Genomic DNA, 20,031 nt, shown 5'->3' on the forward strand with positions numbered 1-20,031 from the left:
TAAACTCATAGATTGCTGTAGATTGTCACTACGATAGTTTGGATGTTGTTCTTTTCGTTTTTATTTCTCTAGGATGGGTTGTAGCGAGGGTATCCTTAAACGGGCTATGCAACCAAACTTTCCGACTTATCCCAGAGTAAGCTAAGACGCTAAGTTCAAAATTAAAGGGTCTAAATGACGAGAAACAACGCTTCTGTATGAATTCGTACGTGTACCAGGGAATTCCCAGGGTTTTCCTCAGGAATGTGGAAGTGGTCAGTGTCATTTCAAGAATACAGTCACGTGAAAAACGTCATGTGACCGACCTCTCGTCCAATGGAAAAGCCGTATATCTTGTAAACTTCACATAAAAAAATAGTTACTGTTATAACCAAATGAAACACAAACCATTATCCGATAGAGGTAACTGTGCATAGTGGAGGGATATGTTATCACAATAAACTTGGTAACATGGTTTTGTTTGACTTCTTGGCGCGTGTCTGAATTCCTTTAACATGTTACATATCCTAAAACTGGCTTATCAGCAAATCTCAGATACTAGAGCAAGGCATGCCAGAAATACGAAACCTAATGCTTCCGAAAGGAAGCCTGAGGCATCACGTGCGTCGGGGGACCAGCGCCATCTCATTGGCTGTTAACAGTTGTACAAGGCGGGGCCAAAGGCATCGTTTTTCCGTCCATTTTACGCTTGAAAAACTCGACCCTTTTCCGGACACTTTCTGGACGCTCGCCAATTAATGAATTTTAATGAATTTTTAGTCATTTTTCCGTCCAATGACCATATACGAAAAAACCCGACCTTTTCCTGTTTGCAGTGTATTGTTATAGTTGTAATGATCTAGTAATTGCTTAATCACATTGATCTAGGATTGTTCTTGGTTTTCTAAAAAAACAGATCTATTAAGTCATATTAGGAGCTGCTAATTATAGTGACGAACGTACTCTGGATTATGAGAACCATTCGGGTTATCATCAGCCCCTTGGCTGTTTATCAGGTTTACAGTGCTAGTCATCAGGTTTGCCCAACTCCAGATAGCACGAATACATGAGTACCTGGACGATTCCTGGCAGCAAACCAAGAAGAAGCTCAGTTACACCAGAACATTCTAATTCTGGTTCAGCTTAGGAACTATCTAGGCCTCCTAGTCTATCCCTTCCAAGTCTGAGACCACTTCGAGACATCGTAATCATCGGAGTGCATTTCCAAATCCACAAGTGATATTTATGCCCACCATAGGATCGATATGCCAACACTATTACGATGAATAAATCCCTATGAACTCACCCCAGCACGTTTCTAAGGTGGTGGAGGTCTCATCTAGGTTTTGACTCACTACAGGATATGACTTTCAGAGTACGGTTGATGTTACGTCCTCTACCGACTTGGATCAACTCACTATGATCCCTAACCCTAGACTTCAAGACTCACTTACCTGCCAACTTACAGGACCTGCATTGTGGACTCACAGAGAGCATTTGATGAGCGACATTCATCTGACTTCTCTGACGCCATCAATGCGTCAGATTCGGGATGGGGAGCCTATCTGGATGACATCACGGTACAAGGATCACGGGACACTGGCGAGAGGATCCTACATATCAACTGTAGGGAAATGATGGCATTTATTACGCCATCCTGGCATGGGATACGCCTCTTCCAATCATCCATTCTCATCGCCACGGAAAACACCACAGTCGTGGAATACATTCAGAATCAAGGAGCAACCAGATCCAGTTCTCTGATGAAATGCCTTGCCAGACTCCAACAGTCACCGGATGGAAGTGAGACATATTCCCGGGAAGCTGAACATACTTGCCGACAGCTTTTCCCGTCAGGGGAGAATAGTGGCAACAGAATGGACCTTACATCCCACATCGACCTTGGATAGTGAGTGAGTGAGTGGAATTTAACGTCACATCGGCAATATTTCAGCCATATTGTGACGGAACAGTTACAATAATTATATTTTGATTTAATTAAAAGCTGTCAACGATGGACAGTAAGATAACTAGAGTATCACAGTTTCGATGTTAAAACTAGTTGAGAACAGTTAAAAAAATACATTTTCATTCAACAATACAATATAAAAATGGGCTATAGATCACCAGCAACCAAAGTTAGGCCACCTCACTAGGGACCGTGGGGACTTACATTACTTTTGCTACCTGCACGGCTCCCCAGCAGGATTTACACCAACCCTTCAGCTGCTGGTGATGGGATGCAATTAAGCAAACACTTAAAATATACAAATATACTACGTTTTCAAACCAATGTAAGAATAAATGTACTTTGAATGATGTGGTCTTACATAACCTCTCAGGGGGACAATAATTTGACGCTTCTTCAACCCCCTTTGAGGATATAGCCACTAACAAACTAAGTTACATATTATACATTACCAATATAAAATAAAGCTTTTTACACAATTCAAAATTTATCAATAAGTCCAATTTCTTTAAAAAAAAACAATAATTAAATGAGAATTTATTCTATTAAAAAGATCTGTCATTGATGATGATTTGAAATATTTATCCCTTGTGATGGCAAAATCAACACAGTCAAGCAGGACATGCTTGACGGTGATTCTTTCATCACAAGGGATACAGAATGGAGGATCCTCACCTTTTAAAATATATTCATGAGAATACCTGCTATGACCAATACGACATCATCGTATTATGACCTCTTCAAATCTGGACTGACAACCCAAGTAGGTGTAGCCAATATTTGGTTTAATTTCATGTAATTTATTTATACCTCCTTGAGTGTCACACTTCTTTTGCATTAGATCATGGATGTAAGATCTTATCACGAATTTTTAAACAGTATATGGGATCAGAAGTGGTGTCACAGATTTGTTGAGTGCTGCTTTGGCTGCAGCATCAGCTATTGTGTTACCAGTTATTCCAACATGGCTGGGTAACCAACAAAAGACGATGTCGTACTGGCCAGTAGCAAGATCGTTATGAAGTTCTATGATGTCACGTATAAGTGGATGTTGACAGGAAATATTCTTAATGGCCTGAAGACAGGAAAGGGAATCAGAAAATATAATGAACCTTGTATGCTTAGATTGAGTATTTATATATTTGAGAGCTGTTAAGATTGCCTTTGATTGATTCTGCTGTAAAAATCGAACTATCTTTTGGTAATCTGGATGATATGGTTCTGGATCCAACGACAGTGGCGCTGGCAACTGCGTCACCATCGTTGGATCCATCTGTAAAGATAGATTTGTAGGTATTGTAAAAGCTTCTTAATTGATTATATTCTTGTTGATACATTAGCTGATTCGTTTCAGATTTCTTGAGTTTAGTTATTGTAAGATTCACCTCTGGTTTTACAAACTGCCATGGCGGAGAAGACAAAAGCCGAGTTGGGGCTATATAGTCAAGATTTATTTTAGCAGCAGAAATATCTGCTTGTAGTCTTATTCCAAGTGGCAGAATAAGAGAAGTTTTTGTTTTGTAGAGATTACTGTAAAGGGGATTAAAAACACAGTCATAAGCTGGATTGGAGTCATTAGAACGTAATTTAGAGATATATTGTAGAGCTAATTTAATGCGACGGTGTTTAAGGGATGGTTCGTCAGCTTCCACATATGAACTATGAACAGGTGAGGTTCTGAAGGCTCCAAAGCAAAGTCTCAGGCCCTGATGATAAATGGTGTCAAGTAATTTTAAATTGCTCTTACAGGCCCCACCATATATGATGGAGCCATAATCAAGTTTCGAGCGGATCAGTGTTCGATATAGTTGGAGGAGGTTTTTTTTATACCCTCCCCACTTAGAATTTGAGACAACTTTTAATAAATCTAGGGCCTTCAAGCACTTATTCTTTAAGTATTTAATGTGGGGCAGAAAGGTCAAATGATGATCGAATATTAGACCTAAGAATTTGGCTTCCTTTACAACTTTAATGGGAGTGTTATTTAAAATTAATTCTGGATCTTTATGGGTTTTTTATTTCCTACAAAAATGTATACAGTTGGTTTTAGATTTTGAAAATTTAAAACCATTTTCGAGACACCATTTCTGGATTTTATTTAAACATAGCTGAAGCTGCCTTTCAATAGTATGCATGTTTTTGCCAGGACCACGAAATATTAAAATCATCCACGAAGAGCGATCCATCAATCGAATCATTTAAAACTTTAGACAAACTATTTATCAATGTGACAGACAAGATGCTTCCTTGTGGGACACCCTGATCCTGATTATAATGATCAGACAGGGTAGAACCCACGCGGACCTAAAATTGCCTGTCAGTTAAAAATTCGGATATAAATTGAGACAAACGGCTTTGTAATCCAAAATCATGTAAATATTTTAAAATACCATGTTTCCATGTAGTGCCATATGACAATGCATGGTGTTTATTTATTATTGCATTTTTAACAAATGATTCTTAGTGAACCAAATGGTCGATGGTACATTTGTTTTTCCGGAAACCACATTTTATATTAGTAATAGGATTATTGGAATCAAGGTATTAAACGAGACGATTGTTTATCATGCGTTCCATGGTTTTGCAAACGCAGCTTGTCAATGATATTGGTCGGTAATTTGAACGGTCAGTATGATCTCGACCGGGCTTGGGTATCGGGACAACAATAGCATCATGCCACGAAGAAGGGAACTTCCTTGAGGTCCATATGACATCAACAATATTCAATAGTGTTTCTAAGGATGATTCGTGTAAGTGCTTCAGGAGTTGATAATTAATGTATGTTATCAGCACCTGTAGCAGTATCGTGAGATTGTCCAAGGGCAGTGTGGAGTTCATGAATAGAGAATAGTTCATTATAATCTTCCCTAATATCTGAATTAAAATTAATAGGTTTTTTTTCCTGCTGTTGGAATTGAGGTACATAGGTATATGAGGAAGAGTGTTTTGCCAAAGTTTCACCAAGTTTATTAGCAATATCTGATTTATGAGTTAGTAGTTGGTCCCCATCTATAAGATGGTGAATACTAGATTTAGTGCCCTTACCTTTGATTTTTTGGACCATGTTCCATACCTTGGACATGGGCGTCCGAGAATTTATTTTTGACACATAATTTCGCCAAGATTGGCGTTTACTTTGTTTAAATGTTTGCCTTGCCTTAGCATTTAATATTTTAATTTTGTTCAAGTTATGGACCATAGGATGGCGACGGAAATAACGCTCAGCCTTTTTCCTCGCCTTCCTAGCTTGCTTGCAGTCATCGGTAAACCATGGTTCACGTATGTGGGGAATTCCAGAGGACCTAGGAACACATTTTTCAGCTATATTGATAAGTTCATCAGAAAAAAACATTGTATTGGGTCAGGAACGTCAGTGAAATGATCAGGTGTTAGTTTTTCTGTACAGAGAATTGCATATAGAGGCCAGTTGCCTTTTGTAAAGTTCAATCGAGATGATGGAGGAACATCAGATGGGGTAATAGGGTTTAATATGGTTGGAAAGTGGTCACTTCCACAGAGGTCATCGTGGACCAACCACTCAAATTCATTCAGCAGGTTTGAATCGGTAACAGACAAATCAAAAGAAGTGTATGTGCCTGTACCAGGATGTAAATATGTGTTGGAATTATCGTTGAAGGCATACATTATTGTTGGAAATAAAATCTTCTAAGAGCTTGCTTTTACTGCTTGTATGATCACTACCCCAAAGTGGATTATGACCATTCATATCGCCCATGATAATACAGGGCTTAGGAAGCTAGTCATAGAGAGCTTGAAGATTGGTTTGCTGAAGAGAGGTAGATGGAGGAATGTAAAGAGAGCACAGAATAAAACAATGTGCATAGTGATACAAACTGCGGTAGCTTGTAGAGGTGTATTCAGAGGAACAGGGCTATGAATAATACCTTGCCTCACCAGGATTGAAGATCCTCCAGTTTCTGTAGCTCCTGGAGGTGAAAAGAAATGATAAGATTCATATTGTCTGATGTTGAGTTGATCTGTATTTTTAAAATATGTTTCTTGTAGACAAAAGGCTGTTGGCTTGAAATCCTGTGTTAATAGCTGTAAATCATTAAAATTGTTTTTTAGTCCTCTGCAATTCCATTGTATTATAGGGTTATAACAGGTCATGGCGGTTCCACTGGGGATCTTGTTCGGGAGGGAGGTCCACTCCCATGGCCTGTTTGAGATGGAGTAACCTCCATCGCCAAAGGTTCAAATTGATTTTGAACCTTAACAGGTGTTGGCTGAGAAGAAAGGCACCTCCAAGTGTTGGAGGGCCCTGGCTGATTTTTTCAGTTTCTTTTTTTCCGTTTTTGTTAAATGTTGGTCTCCATGAATTGGAGATGATTCTGGCACTGTTGTTTTGGATTCTACTAGCTCCGTCTGTGAAGCTGATGTTGCAGTACCATTCTGAGATAGTTGAGCTGTAATATCTGGTAGCATCCTCTGATCACCAATCCAGGAGGCGGTAGTTTGGCATCCTATGGACACTGTGGCAACTTTGATAGCAGATATAGTACTTACTGCGGCTGAGTAAGATTTAGCTGAGGTATTTGGAGACTGTGACTGAACTAATTTTTTAGCTTCATAAAAAGAGATATTGTTTGTGTGCTTGATTTTTAAGATTTGTGATTGAAGAAGAAATGCTGGACAGAGTTTAGCTGAGGCAATTTGCACATTTTATGGCAGCTGTGCATTCAGTGCTTTCATGTGACCCACTGCAGCGGGCACAGACTGTACTGAGAGTGCAGGTATTTGCACCATGACCAAATTGTTGACATTTGTAACATCGGAGTGGGTTAGGTACATAAACCTCCACTCCGATGTTAAAATATCCAGCTTTGATAGATGTTGGTATTTTAGATAGGGAAAAAGTAAAGAGATAGGTGTTAGTCTTGATAATTTGTTTATCTTGTTTTCGAGTGAATCACTTCTCAGCTGTTACGCCTCAGTCACAATCTCATCTTCGGTCATGTCAGACAGACATCGGGCTCGGTCTCTTACAATGCCCCGACACGAGTTCAGCGTTCTGTGTGCCGAGACAGCAACCTCTACATTTGCAAATTGGCTGATTGATATCAGGTTCAGAGATTGCTGTCTTCTTGCACACTCTACAAGTATGGAGCCATTACGCAGGCGGGAGACATTTCAACTTTGCCACAACAACCATTGATGGCCTTGGAAATGGCAAACGGATTCAATTTTAAGGGTTGGTGATCTGAAGCTTCGATTACAATGAATCGAGCCCAGGAATCTAATTGTAGGTCAGGTTCTTCATCAGAAGAGCTGGCATCTAAGTGTTTTCTTTTTGAACCAGGGTATTTTGTAGACATAATGAGAGAAAGTGGTTCTGCACCCCTGCTCCCCACCCACCATGTAGTGTCAACAAGGACAGTGATGTAGTGGAAACATACTACAAACACCAGGGCTACAGGGGTGTTATACTCCAGCAAATATGACATGAAAAGCTATATTCGTCTACTAAATTTATTGCCAAGCTGGTTCTGCCAATAACAATAATTTAGAGACATACAGAATTCAGCGGTCAACATTACCAGATTGGCCCATGAGCCACCGCCTGCTGGCATAGGACTCTAGGCAATATATTATACAACAGTTGTGTTAAACAAACCAAGCAATACATTTGTGAAAAGCAAAAGACATGCAAATGTAAAAAATGAATGGTTACGCACTGGGCCTGGCATGACCAGCCGATTGATAAGACCAGGCCCATCTTACCACCCGTCTAGGCGAAGTAAGGGTCGAATTAGTTTGTTGGGCAAAGGAACACAGTTCCAGGAACCAGTGCCCTCAACTACCAGACTCCTGTCCTCCGCCGACACAGGGACGCAACCCACGGCAAACAGGCTGCCCACTTTGGTCGCCTCTTACGACCAGCAATGGGGTGCTGTGGAAATATTCTGCCAATTCTGTCAAGGTCATCCACAAGGTGGAGGAGACTGTTAACATGATACTTTTGATAGCACCAATCTGGCTCAGCAGAGCGTGGTTCCACAGATTATTAAATCTATTGATGGAAGAACCTCTCCAGTCACCTCTCCATCGAGATCTATTACGACAGACCAGGTCAAACATTTTCAAACATATAACAGAAGTTATAGCACAAAGATTCAGACATCCGGGTACTCTCAACTTGCAACTGAAGCTGTGGCAAGATCTCCCCTTTTCTATAACAATAGATGGGAAAAGTTTTTCCAGTGGAGAACATGACAAGGGATTAAATACTCGTACAATCCCCTTCCCTATGGTAGCGGACTTTAACTACATCTACGTCAGGACAGTAAGTTCCGACATGGGACGACAGAAAGCTGCAGATCGGCACTTTACTCTGTACTTCAATATGATGGACTCTCAATTCAAAACCATTCCATTCTAAACAGACAAATGAGATCCTTCCTACTAGAAGATGTTCGTACGCCTCGTATCTTCCCTTAGTGGAATCTAACTGTTATGATATCGGCACTTTTAATAGAACCTTACGAGCCCCTGGCTAAGAGAGAAGGGTCAGGTCAGTGATTAAATGGTTTCCGGAAAAGGATTACTGTCTATTACACAGGGAGTTAGTGGAGGCAGATCCCACCGGTTGGTGGAAATGTTGGAAAGAAGGGAGAGCTATTCGGGAACAACTAAATTGTGTGTGAATGACAGTGAAGAGGACGTCTGTAGAAAATTGGAATTTTTAGTTAGTGTGACTGAAGCCAAAATACAGGACTTGTGGCAAAGATACAATGGAGGTAGTATTCAGAATCAGTAACAATGATATCTATTGTTCGATATTTAATGTTTCGAGTGAAATATCAGGCATATCGAACGATGGGGGAAAGGTGATATTTTCAGTGGCATCCGAGACACATGGAATATCCTACTTTTATATACTTTTTGTCTGGTTGTCTACTGGAAAATGACTTTTTTTCATTACAAATGTAAACGTAATTATTATACATTTGGATATGATAATATACATAGTCAACTTCAAAAAACAATATTCTTAAAAGTTACGAGACCACTTTTGGAAGCGAAGGAATACATGCGGATGAAGTAAGAAAAATGGTTCTTTGCAAAACGATTGACGAGCTAAATGAGAAATTTACAGTTCATAACGAAACATTTTCAAGAGAATATCAAACGTCAGTACGCGATTTTAACTCCATAAATGACCATCTGTCATTATTTTGCCTTCTTATTGTGGAACTAGGAATGTAGAGGAAGTCAACAGTTTGTGTACGGGTCAGACACTCGATAAAGGGAGACAATTTGCGCGGAGGTAACTCTTGTATGACAAGAGTTCCGTCAAAGTGTTATTTATGTTCACTGCAGCGAAATACCCATCGTTATGTTCACTGCAATCAACAAATCATTTTTCTCAACTTCAGAAAAGTCAGTCTTTCATACGGAAGTATATAAAATAGCAATACAGGTTTTATTTGTTAGTCAAATATCTTAAATAGCACATATGGTGAAATGTTTTTCGCAACTGCTTCAGAGAGAATAATGCTTTATGTGCTTCATAGACAAATGAATTAATACAAGCATATTCAGTTTGATAACAGCAATCAAAAATTGTTATAATATTAAGATGTCCTTAGTAAGTTCTGAATTGTCCTCTTCCAAAGCATGACATCGATTTGTTGTTTCTGTCATTTGGATCCAAGTTTGTATACGAGTTTGTTGTTCAAAGTCTCGTTCTATCACTGTATCGAGTCCATATTTACTGATATACCTCGCACTTCATCTAGGATTGCTTGCAATATTTTATCACTAGCATGGGATGATAATTTCAGCTGTTTATCTGCGCTTCTACCAACTGCTACAGTTTGGATTCCTCCATTAGAGTCAGGACTAGGAATAGATTCCATAACGCCTATAAGGGGAAGTATGAGGATTGGGTCAAAACAACCAGCAGGGTATGTTTGCACCTCGTTGCGTATAATCGAGGAATACGACCCCGTTACACCTTGTCTGCTTTCTGAGTCAGAAAGAATACGAAGAAAATTCCCAACAGACACTTGATACTGTTCTACAGTGATTTACATACTGTTGCAACACCTTTGTCAGGGGATTCCGCTTACGGGAGGAAATTTTTGTTTGGGGAATGATTTCGTTCTTACAACTTTACTACCCTTGAAGATCCAGGGTAGAATAGGTCTTCAGCAACCCATGCTTGCCGTAAAAGACGGTTATGCTTGTCCTAAGAGGCGACTAATGGGATCGGGTGGTCAGGATAGCTGACTTGGTTGATGCATGTAATCGATCCCGAATGGGTGGATAGATGTTCATGATGTCATTCACTGGATTGTCTTGTCCATACTCGATTATTTCGACCGCCGTCATATAAAACACCAAACCAACCAACTTTAGTGTTTACATCATCTAGATTTATAAGAGCTGCAAATTCACGCTCCTGCCTAGAGTTCCATGCGGTCAGCTTAGAAACTCTGCCACAGGTCAGCCAGATATCGATGTGACAATTCGTCGCATCTAACATAATCCATTCACGAGTTTCATTATTCATCTGTTTCATTATTCTACATCTTTAGATTGACATATGTCATTAAATATCCTAAAATGTGAAAAACTTTTTCCATTCACATACTTGTCCTTTGTTTACATTGGTTGTACATCTCTACATGTTGTCATCAAAGCCCTATGGAGAGCTAGCGGTGCGGCCACTTTGATGAGTAATGATATATTGCCATGCCTCTCACTTCATGGTAAAGAACATTAAAAGTGGATCGAAAGGGTTGCATTAGACCAGTCTGTACTGATTTATGCTTGTTAACAAACAGGAGTAAAGTCTGGTTACTTGATATGCCTGTAGCAGTGGTGTAGTGTTATGTCATCACTGCACTGGTCCAAGGTACTGCAGTTTGTGGCCATGTTTTGATAAAATTGATGGTTTAAGATGTTGTTATACAGACTGAATAGCGAATGTGAGCAGGATGTGTTATTACAATGTATTATCTTCCAGTAGAGCTCACGTGTTGTTGTTTTAACTAGTCTCAGTCTTTGATCTCTGCACTGACTTTTTCAAAATGTAAATGTATAGACCCATGGCATCTATTACTGTAGTTTTTGTTGTTGTACAACTCATGTACCACCGATGGTTGTTGTCAAGTAATAAGAGAGAGAGAGAGAGAGAGAGAGAGAGAGAGAGTTTACACACTGGAAATGTTTGGTAATGTCGGCTGGAATCAGGATCACTGGATTGTTCTTCATGCTATGATGGATTGATGGATTAAGGTGCAATATCACTGGAATATTTCATTTTTAACCAACATTCACTCTGGTGCGAAGAAAGGCAGTACTGCATTAATAGTGCTGAACAAAACCATTACTGAAATCCTTGGTTAAATACAAAAGTAGCTCTGAAAACATAAACGAATAATGATTACTGTCATTACTTTGGTAGTAATTTTTTCTCTCCTCAAGCAATTTGCATCGGGAAATAATATTGTGTTGGGAGGCACCAAGAATGGACTTCACATAATGGAATCGATTGTTAAGGTAAGAATTTCATCAAGGATTTGCGGTATTCAGTTTTGGATCAGTACAAGTGTGTTGTTCGTTTGTTAATGCTGCACTCCAGCAATATTCCAGCTTAATGACAGCGTTCTGTTATCGAGACAATCTAGTACTTGACACCATGAGCATTAAGCTATGATTATGATAAGATGACATGCATCAACAAAGTATGTGAGCCTCACTACCCGATCGTGTTTGTCGCCTCTTACGACAAGTTCCATGCATGATTCATAACCAACTTCAAAGGAAGGTTTGAGTAATTTTGATGTGACAGAAGGTCGAGTAAACTGATTGTTGATCTATGAATTAACGTGTTACAGATGTCACAATTTTCAACATTGACAACATTCAAACTAAGCTAATTAAATGTAAAAAAAATAACCCAGTCTGCAGCAGTACCTATTTCATTTCAGATCTGCACACCAAAACATTGCTGTATCTTCAAACCAGACGGTTCAAGATGGATATGCATTGTAGGGAATATCAACATACCAATTCCCAGCTGCTTCTGCTGCGAGTGCTGCGGGTGCTGCCGTAGCTACTGTCCCTGCTTGATAGAAGATTTGATGAACACAGAATAGACTGGAACTACAAACCATTGATGGCGTTACACCACAAAAAATACCACTCTTTTTCCTTGAGTAATTATATTGACCATTGTTTCATTTTGCTAATCAGCCAGCAACTTTCAAGGTCTTTTTATCAGTTCTTCTTCTTATAAACCACCAACCTCCATCTGTCCATCATTGAATTTTTATTAATAATAAATACATCCACATCACAACCGCCATTACAGAGACACAGACAGATAGTTTTATTCAGCATAAGGCCTCCAGCATGCACATGTAATATAATATGTACAATTGTGTGTTTATGTTTTATTTACAAAATAGACTGATAACACCAATGTTCTCACTCTGCATGATAGAAAAAACAATTGTCTGTTGCAGGATAGTTACTTAATATTTACTAAAAAATAATAAACTCGTTTTGCAATTCAGAGTAGGAGTGACATACATCAAAAATGTGCAATTCGTCTTCAACAGCAACATAACCTTTTAGCTCCATGACATGCAGGATCTTTCATTATAAAATATATGTTCATATCTGCCAGTCTCAACAGCAAGCTTGAAACTGCAACATCTAAATCTAGAATAGGATGTTCTTAAATGTTGTGGAAGATCAGCTGTGCTTAAATACTTTTCAAAATTTAAAAGTGATTTAAACTGGCTATAGTAAAAACACATGATTTGCATGTAAGGATGCTTGCCATGACTGAAAGACATTATCATGTTATCTTTGCTTAAAAAGTGAAATGAAGGTGGCTTGGTTTCCTATTTCCTGACTAATCCAGGCAAAGTCAAATCCGAATTTAAACAGAATATTTCTTATGTGTGTTGCCCATGTATTACAGCCTACAGTAATATTCTGCTCCAAGGCTTAATTGCCTTTGTCATATATACAAACTGCAAAGACACTCTTCCACATTCCCCATGAATCATGTTATTACAAGTTGATTTACAAACCTTTAAACTAGATTTATAAAATTTAATATGTACAGATTCAATAGTATTGCAATATGTTTTGCCCCATATTTCAAAACCATAACATATAATAGGTGTTATCATACAATCAAATGTCTTAAATAGATCTGGACAATTAAAGTTACAAAGTAACCTTTGGTAATAATTTACTGATAATATTGCCATATTTGCTTAGGATACAAGAAAGATCGGGTATTTATATAATGATACAGTTTATATTGGTGTACCATCATAAAACCATTACTAAATCTTAGCTTTATTAAGATTTACTTTCATGCCCAAACTTTCTAGTAGTTATCTTTCTCTGCATTTGTGAACTGGTGTCAGACATGGCTAAGACATCATCAGCAAACACGAGGGAGCACAAATCATTAATAGACCAGGGAGCAGTGATATCTTGACCCCCCTCTTATTCCATAACTTGTTTATAAATATAGTAAATATTTGTTTACTGAAAACACATCCTTGACGGGTACCAATGTTACAGATAAACCACTCCTTGGAAAATTCAATGAAGAGGCAGTAAAATCTGCCTCTTTTCTTACCAATGTATGTTTTACTATAACCAGTAATGAACATATACTAGTATTATCAAAAGTGGAGTAATGAGCCCTAAAACCAGCTTGTTGTTCATTAATAGTATTATGATTCCCACACCAATTCTTTTGACGGCTGTTCAAAATAGACGAACATACTTCACATGTTGAGTCTTTGATAGAAATACCTCTTAGTTGGGTTCATTTTTACATCCACTCTTGAAGAGAGGACATAAAATAATACCCTTACCACAACAAGTGGGGAATCTACCACTATCAAAATGTGATTAAAAACGTGAGTAAGATCAGGTACAGTCAGGTGCCTAGAAGCTTTTAAAAATTCAGCTACCACACCATCTGGTCCTGGTGATTTGATATTTGCAGCATTTAGTTTATTAGATAACACTTCTCGATCAGTGATTGGTTGATTAAGTTCTCCAGTGGAAAGCAAATCATCATTAATATCAGGGGGAAGTACATTGACTGGTACAACAGACAGGAGTAACATAAAGTGATCCACCCATTGCTGACAAGATACTGACTGTGAATGCCGCCAGATATATTACACTGTTTAAGTATTCTTCAGAATTGTCTAGAGTCCTTACTGGCTGAAACTAATGTATTTTTCTGCGCATCGACATGGTGTTCCATAAAGGTTTTCTTAAACAAATTCCTTGTCTGTCTAAAATCACTTATATCCTGAATAAAATCTCGATGCCCTCTTCAAGTTCTGTATTTCTTATTTTTTAGCTCCCCTAGTTCTTGGTCCCACCATGGGGGCTGTTGATCCTGTTCAATAATATGTTTATGTCTGGTAGGATAAATACTCTTAGTGTGAGCTGCCGCATCACGAAAAAGAGTTACAAACATATGTATAGCTTCATCGATATTAGTGTTCAAAAGATTATATAAAACACACAATGACTCGCTAAATAGGCACTCAAACTGCGTGACAAACTTTAAACCACAAATACTTTGTCCAGTGGTGCCATTATGTGTAACACATGTCAAGTTACTGGACTGATCATGTGAGTATGAATACCAAAGGTACGGCAAAGTTCGGCTAACTTAATGCCGTAGTTATTGTGTTTCAAATTATTCCTAAGACATTCTGGACACATCAAACACATCTTTAGGATAGTCATCTGTATCACATATGTATTCAATCGTAGCATCAGGAATATAGTCAAGAACAATTTTCATCCTTGAGTTCAAATCACCCCCTTAGAGAATATGTTCATGATTATAATCTGACATCAGTGTATGAAAGTAATCTTCAAGTTGAGATGTACCATCTGAGTCCATGTTATTATAAATAGGCGAGCTGTTGGGCTAGATGTATGTAAACAGAAGGATGATATCACGGTCCATATTCAATCGTGTGACATGACATCGGTGACGTATGCTTACATCTGTGTTAATTCCAGTGTGGTAGGTCCGGGGTTTTATCAAACTAAAAGACGTTAAAAGATGGTACTTGGTGTTAACCTGTCTGGCGCTCGGCATTAAGGGGCTAAAACAAGGACTGGTCGGCTCGGGTATCAATAATGATTTTAATATATCAAAAACTAATTTGAGAAATCTTGAATTCATTTCTTATATCCAAAATACAATTACTTATATCTTAAAATGTTACTGTGATATCAACACAATATTTCGTAATATCTCCAAATGTATCTAGATATCATTAACGAAATTCCTCCCTATTGTAAATAATCATATTAGAAATGAATTCAAGACATCTGAAATTCAATTCAGTATATCTTGAAACAAGATATACATATACACAAATGTATTACAGATATAATAAAATCGTCTTAGTTATCTTTAACTCAATTGGAGATATCTTTAATTCAATTCAAGATATTATTAATTCTGACCGTTAATGATATCAAAAAAATGAAATTAAAGATATCATTTATAATTTTGAAAATATCTTTATTTTAATTGTTGATATATTAGGCCATGGGATACTTAGGTCCACCGTGCAATATAGAATATCTGAAATTACATTTGGGTCAAACAAACACATCTGTCAAGTCATCACTCACCTCAACAATTATCCATCCAATCTGATTGACAAAGTTATTTCCTCTGTACTCCATCCCACACAGGAAAAGCCTCCCACATCATCAGCCGCCTCCTCAAACAGCAATAATGACACCTACTTCACCAACTAAACCTCCCTCAATACCCAACTAAGATCCAACGGCAGAAACAGCCAACAAATGCGAACGGTGTCGGGTATAAAATTTACTGTAACTGTGGACAATCCTACATAGGTGAAACATTCCGTCCCATCAACACCAGAATCAAAGGGCACAAAACTTCAACCATCCAATCAGACAGTAAATCAGCCATCTCGGACCATATCAGGAATTGCCCCAATCACAACATATAGTGGGAAAACGTCGAAAACCTCTCCAACAACCTTCATAGCCCCACGAAAAGAAAACTCATTGAGCAATAATCACCACACCTATACACACTTATCCTGTTTGTCTTATCGGCTTCCACATCATGTGTTCTCTGTCCTTCATGTTACACTATTATCCTTCAGTTGTCATTACTTAACCTACTCATGTTACACCACCCCCCCCCCCCCCCCCCCCCCTCATGTATGCAATTGTTGTTTCTGTTATTCCTCTACTGTTAATCCGCCACCTACTATATATGTTCTGTACCATGTTCATCATTCAGTCTTGCTTGATAACGGGATAAGGATCTATACCAAAAAGTCGCCTTTACAGTAATTAAAGAAGTAATTACAGTAATTAAATTATGTCTACTTTGTCATCCGTCAACTTCTAAGTAAAGCCTATCAAGCAATTGATGATTGGTCAGTTGAAGCGATAATGTTGGAAAAAATATGATATGGTGTTATGAGTGACGTCACGCATTCATAACTTTATGTCATCTGGACAAGAGGGAAGTTCTTCTGGAGGTCTGACATTTCATATTTTCTTTATTTCTACACATGACACTCGGACGTTGCGGATTATCTGTCCCTCGTGAATGAATGTGTTAAGTCCCTTATAAATGGAAAGCGACTCACACAATTCATTCACAAGGGACTGATAATTCTCCAAAGCTTGTTGGATATACTCTATTTTCCTTGCTATTTCAGATGCGGCCTGTCCCAAGAAAACACATTTTCTACAAAGTTCTTGTTGGATCCACGGTTGCCCTTTCCATCCTGTTTGTGTATTACAAATGTTATGCATGTTTGTGCAAGAAATATCAAGCAGATATGTTATGCATTTATCATGCAGATTAGTACTGGAAATATGTAGATGTGTACTACAAATATTGTGCAAATGTGTACATGGACCTCGTATGGTGTAACATGACCATGTTTTATCCATGGGATATGTGTAGGTTCTGCTTCTATTTCATGGTATAATTTCACTCTTTACATTTAAAACATATAAGTGGAACTTCAACAAAATCTTAACTTGCTATATATCATGATGTATAAGACACGCTATTTGAAATGGGACGTTTTGCCAGTTTTGAGGAATAGAAATAAAGCAGTGCATAAGAATGACCCCACAATGATTTCACAGAACATGACCAGAACATACCATATTCAACCCATTGTCAGTATTGTTAATGTTGCAAGTACAATATATACTACTTGTACAACATTATGCATGTACAACACTATGCTTGTACAATATGATGCATCAACAATATCATGCTTGTACAACGATGCATGTTTAAGACGAAGTTCCAAGTATGGTGCATTGTCCATCATCCATGTGTCCATTAACTCATAAGCCAGAAGATGCATTACTATCATTGTTCTCCGGTTCGAGAAAACCAACCCTATGAATCGCTAATACTAGCTATAGATCTAAGACTATATATTAAAATGAAATAAAAACATTGTACCTTTTTAGTTCAGAGTAATTGTTTTCTTTTTTTTCGAAGAGTTTGCATGCAGTGGGGAGGGGGTGGTTAGACTTGTGCTCATTGGCGTAAATACTTGGATATCATCAGCTTGTTCAGACTGATGCAGCTAATACAGCAAAGTAGGAATATTGCTGAGTGATGTGATAAACAACAAACAGTAACATTGACATTTACATTTCATCTTCTAAATGTAACATAGGTATATGACACTTAATGTGTCATTTCACATGTAAAACAAACAGGAGACTGTCAAGGTATGAATACTTTCTTTGTGAAGTACAGATTCTAGTAATTTGGGGGGTTGATTTCAATCAGGGATTCGAACTCACTCTCCCTGAGTGAGGCTTCGAGAGCCGTGCCAATTTACACTTGTCAAAGCAGGTTATCGAGACTACGAGTTGTCGGACTTTCTTTTTTGTGGAAGCTTCGGTGGCTGAGTGGGTTAGATCGCTGACTTTATGTGCTGGCGATCAGGTGCCTTACTCTGGCAGTGTGGGTTCGAATCTTGGATGGTATTCAACCTCCCAAAAACTAGAAGCTGTACTTTACAAAGAAGATCTTATCCCAAATATAACATTTGATAGATTATCAAGGTTCATACGTTTTGTGGCTCAGATCTATGTATGATATGATATTGAACGTTATAGTGTCTAAAATCATATGTAAAACATACGCAAAATCAACATCATAATTGAAACTTAAAGCAGCAGGATAATATGACCTTTAACTTAACGAAATTATGAAATATATACAACAATGTTTACGTATGACATCATTACCGGTGACAGACTTCTAAAATCACTGGCAGCAGCGGATTCCTGTACGCGTGATTTTCAGATACATATTTCGTATTCTTCGTATGCATGTTACAAGGAATATGTCAAATCAGGTAATATGTTCAATCCCTGAAATTGTCAGGGAATATATTTATTTTTTTCTGATTCACGCAGGGCATATACATGACCCGAAAATCTTTCATGGATCATACACTAGTACCAGTGTAACAATGTCAATGACTTTATTAGCAGGAAAAAGATTTATTTGACACATGTTAACAAATATAATAAGCATAAATCAGTACCAACTAATTCAAACGCAACAATGTAATTCTTGCAGTGAGACCAAAGTTATCAGAACGACAAATAATGACTCTCTTGTTTGGTATTTTATGAGGCATGTCAGATTTGAGCGGCACCGAGAGCTACACTGTAGCTTAGCCTTGAAATACACTTGTTGGTCTGACATTTGTTGATACTTACTCACAAATGGTTTTGTTTTTGTTTGTTTGTTGTTTAACGCCGCACTCATCAATATTCCAGCTATATGACGGCGGTCTGTAAATATTCGAGTCTGGACCAGACAATCCAGTCATTAATATCATGAGCATCGATCCGCGCAATTGGGATCGATGACATGCATCAAGCATAGTCGCCTGTTACGACACGCATGGGTTGCTGAAGACCTATTTTATCCCGGATCTTCACGGGTCCAGTGATCAATATCATGAGCATCGATCCGGGCAATTGGGATCGATGATATGCATCAACCAAGTCAGCGAGCCTGACCACCCGATCCCGATAGTCGCCTTTTACAACAAGCATAGTCGCCTTTTACAGCAAGCATGGGTTGTTGAAGACCTATTCTATCCCAGATCTTCATCAGGTATATCGATGATCTGATATCGTTCAGTAACAAATAGCCAATTCCCTTCCAGAGATGTACCCACCCAAACTAGAAATGAAGGAGATCAGTGAGACTGCCTCATCTGTTTCATATTTAGATCTATGCATAAAGATTCATAGTGACAAAACACACTCTACAAGACAAGAGGGATGACTTCAACTTTCCAATAGTCACATTTCCCTTTATGTTGAAAAATATTCCAGGAGCTCCTGCCCTTGGTGTCTGCATATCACAAAGAGCGTCATACGACATTTGCTCAGAAGTTGCTTGATCAAGGTGACCACATTCAAGGCCTCAGTAAAGCTTTGAAAAAATTGATGGTAGACATATGGAGGATATTTCCAAATTTGGCGCATCAGTGTCAAAAATTATGTTCGATGCAATTTCCTATTTTGACTTGTTCCATATGTTCCAGTGTTTTTTCAGGGGAACAGTTGAGTTGACTTTGTATGTGTTTGTGACGTGTTCCACAAGTGAGTCAGGATACGCTCAACTTTCGCGAACACCTGGTATCATTACTATTTGATAGTGATTCATAAACCCAAGCTCATGATATGGTCGGAGTCGTACAACCGACTCTGCTTCATGCAGAGTGAGTTGGGTTTAACGCCACTTTCAACATTATATCCAGTTTGTCAGCTTAATGTGGGAGGAAAGCCTCCCCCCCCCCCCCTTTTTTATGTAGAGATTTCTATAGGACATCGAAAGGGGCTTGTCTCTTTATTGCATATTATTTAAAGCCAATTCGTCTTGACAACTGTAATCCTTATCCATGCTTATTTCATGTCCCCAGAGATATAGCTGGACTATTTCTGACGATGGCAATATTCAGCCATGCACTGAGAAGATAAAAAAATCC

At 38.3% G+C, this 20,031-nt stretch overlaps 1 protein-coding gene and 1 long non-coding RNA gene across 2 annotated transcripts in view; both read left to right on the top strand.

Moving 5' to 3' along the window:
* LOC124121033 overlaps positions 1-14,301 on the top strand; it is a 121,013-nt gene extending 106,712 nt beyond the window's left edge. Inside the window, exon 6 of the mRNA XM_048397117.1 lies at positions 11,908-14,301. Coding sequence (XP_048253074.1) covers positions 11,908-12,075 — 168 coding nt within the window. The 3' untranslated portion in view covers positions 12,076-14,301. The remainder of the gene's footprint in view (positions 1-11,907) is intronic.
* A 2,054-nt stretch (positions 14,302-16,355) lies between these two features.
* Positions 16,356-17,475, top strand: LOC125380931. The gene is made up of 2 exons (XR_007221536.1): positions 16,356-16,895; positions 16,953-17,475. It is a non-coding gene; the product is annotated as an uncharacterized LOC125380931 (long non-coding RNA).
* Positions 17,476-20,031: the final 2,556 nt, after the last annotated feature.

The sequence above is a fragment of the Haliotis rufescens genome, unplaced genomic scaffold (assembly GCF_023055435.1).
Source record: "Haliotis rufescens isolate VD_foot unplaced genomic scaffold, xgHalRufe1.0.p SCAF_16, whole genome shotgun sequence".
NCBI lineage: Eukaryota > Metazoa > Mollusca > Gastropoda > Lepetellida > Haliotidae > Haliotis > Haliotis rufescens.